This window comes from Bidens hawaiensis, unplaced genomic scaffold, assembly GCF_021521415.1.
Source record: "Bidens hawaiensis isolate Kalapana, Puna unplaced genomic scaffold, B.hawaiensis_p1.1 tig00013437_1, whole genome shotgun sequence".
In the NCBI taxonomy this organism is placed as follows: domain Eukaryota; kingdom Viridiplantae; phylum Streptophyta; class Magnoliopsida; order Asterales; family Asteraceae; genus Bidens; species Bidens hawaiensis.
Window position 1 is genome coordinate 313228 of NW_027492141.1, and position 3758 is coordinate 316985.

Here is a 3758-nt window from a genome sequence, read left to right on the forward strand (position 1 = left end):
TCACTGCTCGACACACGGAGATTTAACCATCCCGACACACGGTGATGGCACATCATCACTGCCCGACACACGGAGAGTTAACCATCCATTCAATTGGACACCGACTTCACCATAACAGAAATCGTCATCATCAAAATTTTCAACCACCCTTTTGATCTCCTCTAATAGCCACATACCTAGATTTTTATTACCGGATACCTTTGTCGTCCCAGATGACACTCCCGTACGGCAACGGTCGACCACAAAATACCTCATCGTCTTGTTTTTTTTTACAACCGCCATAATACCACCAATAGCAACCATCTTCAAGATGGACAAACCATCGCTCGATCGGAAACCTACCTTGATTAGAAACGGGACACACCTTCATCCGAACGGGAACTTACCGATTGGTTTATTGGCCCCTCCTTCAACTGGTCTTCTTATTGCACTTTGTCTGGGCTTTCAAAACAGTATCAACCTTGCCTTGTTTATGGAATTTTCTTATGCTAGAGACTAGAGTTTACTCTATTAGAATTCTGGGTAACCAAAACTTCAGTTGGATTCTTCTTACTTCTGCCGTTGGTCATTTCCTTCTTTACCGGGATAACAATAGCTGTCTCTTGTTCTTGATCACCACCCCAACGAACTGGTGCAACAGCCTAAAAGTTGTTGCCTTCTCTACTCAACGTTGCGACTCTCAAAACGGCTCTCTTTCACCAAGCTCTGATACCACTTTTTGAACTTTGAGCAAGTGAATCGAGAACACGAACAAACGATATCTAGAACTCTCAACGACTCTTTTATTAAGAAAACGACAAACGAGAAAAACATAATAATAATTAACACATTGAACCAATGGTATATATAAACCCATGGTTCCTAATTCCATACTAACTCAAATACACAATTTGAATCCAAAATAAATAGGATTAAATAAAATAATACTCACTTATCATATAATAATAAATTAATTATTATATTAAATAGTCTCCAAGATTCTAGGAGTCTTCAATTTGATTTGGTGTTGAACAAGTTTATCATTTTGGTGTTCCTTTTAGTTATGAGAGTCTATATATATATATATATATATATATATATATATATATATGTTGAGTTAGAGTGTAGTGGAGTGTTAATTTGGAGAGACCCCAACCACATTAGTTAAATTATTTGGCTCACCTTTGTCCCCTTCTTTAGCTTTCGTGTATCAAGCGTTAGACCTTCAATTGTTTCTAAACCCTGTAAAGAAACACATAAAATGAGATTAAGGTATAGGTGGCTGTGAAATGAAAAATAAGAAGCAACGTACGCCTCCTTTCGTCAACACACGATAAGCTTCATCACTACGCCAGACTCTAGTACGTTTTGCGGGATCTCTGGATTCTTCACGAACTAGATTTCTTCCCATCTCTTGAAGCAACTGATGCATCATCAACTTCTTATTTGATGAAACAGTTAGAAGGCATCTATTGACAAGGGTCTCAATACCAACTTTTGCATGCAAATCATCCTCTAATATCTTAACCACATAATCCTCATCTTTCCCAACAAAGAAAACAGCAATATGCAGAAACAACTCTTTGTTATCGGCAAGAGGCAAGGAGTCAAAGCTCTTTTGTAGAACACCTTGGATTTTAGAATCAAGGTCTCCTTTCAATGAACCCAGCGAGTTCAATCTACTTCTCCAACTTTCGATTATGCTATTTCTTTCCCTTGGATCTTTCGCACTAACAAATAGAGAAGAACCCAATACTTTAAGAGCAAGTGGATTTCCTCCACAATATTGGGCTAACTCTAATGCGAGGATGCTAAAACCTTCTGAGGGAAGTTTGGATCCAAATGCATAACAACTTAATACCTCTAATGATTCATGTTCATTTAATAATTTGAGATGGTGCACCTGACACCTCCAAGACATGGACTCAAACCATGAATTTATATCTAGAAGCCTGGTTGTTATTATAATCTTGCTATGTGGATGGACAACATTTGTTCCAAGTAAAGCGCTTAATCTGTCGTGTTCATCTATGTCATCAAGAATAATAAGAAGTTTTTTCATACGTAAGGCCCCCTTAATCTTAGTAGTACCGTCAGAAACACAAGATATCATTGCATTCTTACCTCCTAAAATGTCTGTTAGAAGTTGTTTCTGAAGCCCAAGCAAATCATAAGTTTCTTTGAAGTGCTTTCCAATCTCTTCTAGAAAAGAACTGCTTTCAAAATTGTGCTTGTGCAAGTTGTATATATATTCGGCCAGCATAGTTTTTCCACTACCCCCCAATCCACAAATTGCTAAAACATTGGTGTTAGAGTGCTCATCTTTCAACCAGGAATTGATATATTCAGCTCTTGTCGCCACTCCAATTAGATTGGATGAAGGACTCATAAGTTTCATATCTAGTTCACAGTTAATTGTGTTAACAATATCCGCAATAAATTCTGCTTCGGACCTGGAACAAAAGAAACACAAATATAAAACATATATGAAAATTCAACAACGTCCCGCCATCAAAGTTAACTAGCATGAATCATACCCTGAAGCAACCATGCCACTCAAACATGAAACCTCTGTTAGGGCAGACTTAAACCTATTTACATCTACTTCCGGCCACTTTGACCCTTCTATGGAAAAACTCTGTCGTTGGTTCCTAACGTTTGATGGATCAACATTATAAAAGACTGGCAAAACGAAATGTTTGCCCTTCTTGTTTTGTTCAAGGATCAACCAAAGTTCTTCAAGGCACCATCTGGATTTGGCATAGTTTTCTGACAATACAACAATAGAAGCCCTTGAACTTTTGATTGCTTTAGCAATTTCTGGCGTCAATTTTTGACCTCTTTTGAGTTCATCATCGTCCCTAAATGCATGGATTGCCGCTCGTTTTAATGCTGTGTAAAGATGATCCGTGAAAGAATTACGAGTATCTACACCTCTGAAGCTTAGAAAAACATCAAACCTGGTACGATTTGGGTGGGAAGAACCCATGCATGTAGAGGATGATGTAGAAGCCATTAGAATTGATAGACTGTGATCATTTAATTTCAGAAGATATAGGATGTATATATAAGGAATGAAAACTTGGTCATTTCCGCCCAATTTAAGTAGTCACTTTCACCTAGAATACAAATCAAGAGCTCACATTTGTTTCATCACCCTTGCCGGAGAACAAAACAATGGAATCCTGTGAACAAGTAATATAAATACACTTATTTTATGATAAAGTTGATTCCAATCTTGTGTTAGAAATTAAATATTTTAGAGAAAATCTATAGTTTAATTAAAAATTTAAAACAGTCAGATCCATTTATGCAAACGATGATTCTCTAATATTTTAATCTCATACAGTTGTCTTTTAAATGCATTTCTGGTTTTAGTCAACGTATATGACAAATGAATTTTTGAATAATAGATGTTGCAAAATATGTTTTTGCATCAACTAAAACTCTAAGCATAGAATTAGGATAGAGACCTCCAGTTAAATAATAATACCGAATACCGGAAATAAGACCAATTAAATCACCGGTTAAATAAATATAAATAAATCCAAAACCAATACTAAAAAATCATAATTAAATAACAGTCATTTAATGATTTGAACTTATCCTATAAGATTAGGAGTAACAAATTGTTAACAAACATTTTGATAAATTAAATTTTCATGTACGCTCTTTTGGAGAAAAACTCGCAACACCACACTAAATCTCACTCCATTTACTTTGCCAATTGGACTTAATAGTCATAATTTTTATATATAGCTATTTTAAGTTTTAGTTGG

At 35.9% G+C, this 3758-nt stretch overlaps 1 protein-coding gene across 1 annotated transcript; it reads right to left on the bottom strand.

The window, feature by feature from the left end:
* Positions 1-2995, bottom strand: LOC143544159 (disease resistance protein RUN1-like). The gene is made up of 4 exons (XM_077036312.1): positions 2517-2995; positions 1292-2432; positions 1162-1221; positions 1-303 (listed from the first exon to the last, which is right to left on the bottom strand). Exons 1-4 carry the CDS (start codon positions 2993-2995, stop codon positions 1-3), a joined length of 1983 nt encoding a protein of 660 aa, XP_076892427.1.
* Between the last annotated feature and the right edge of the window lie 763 nt (positions 2996-3758).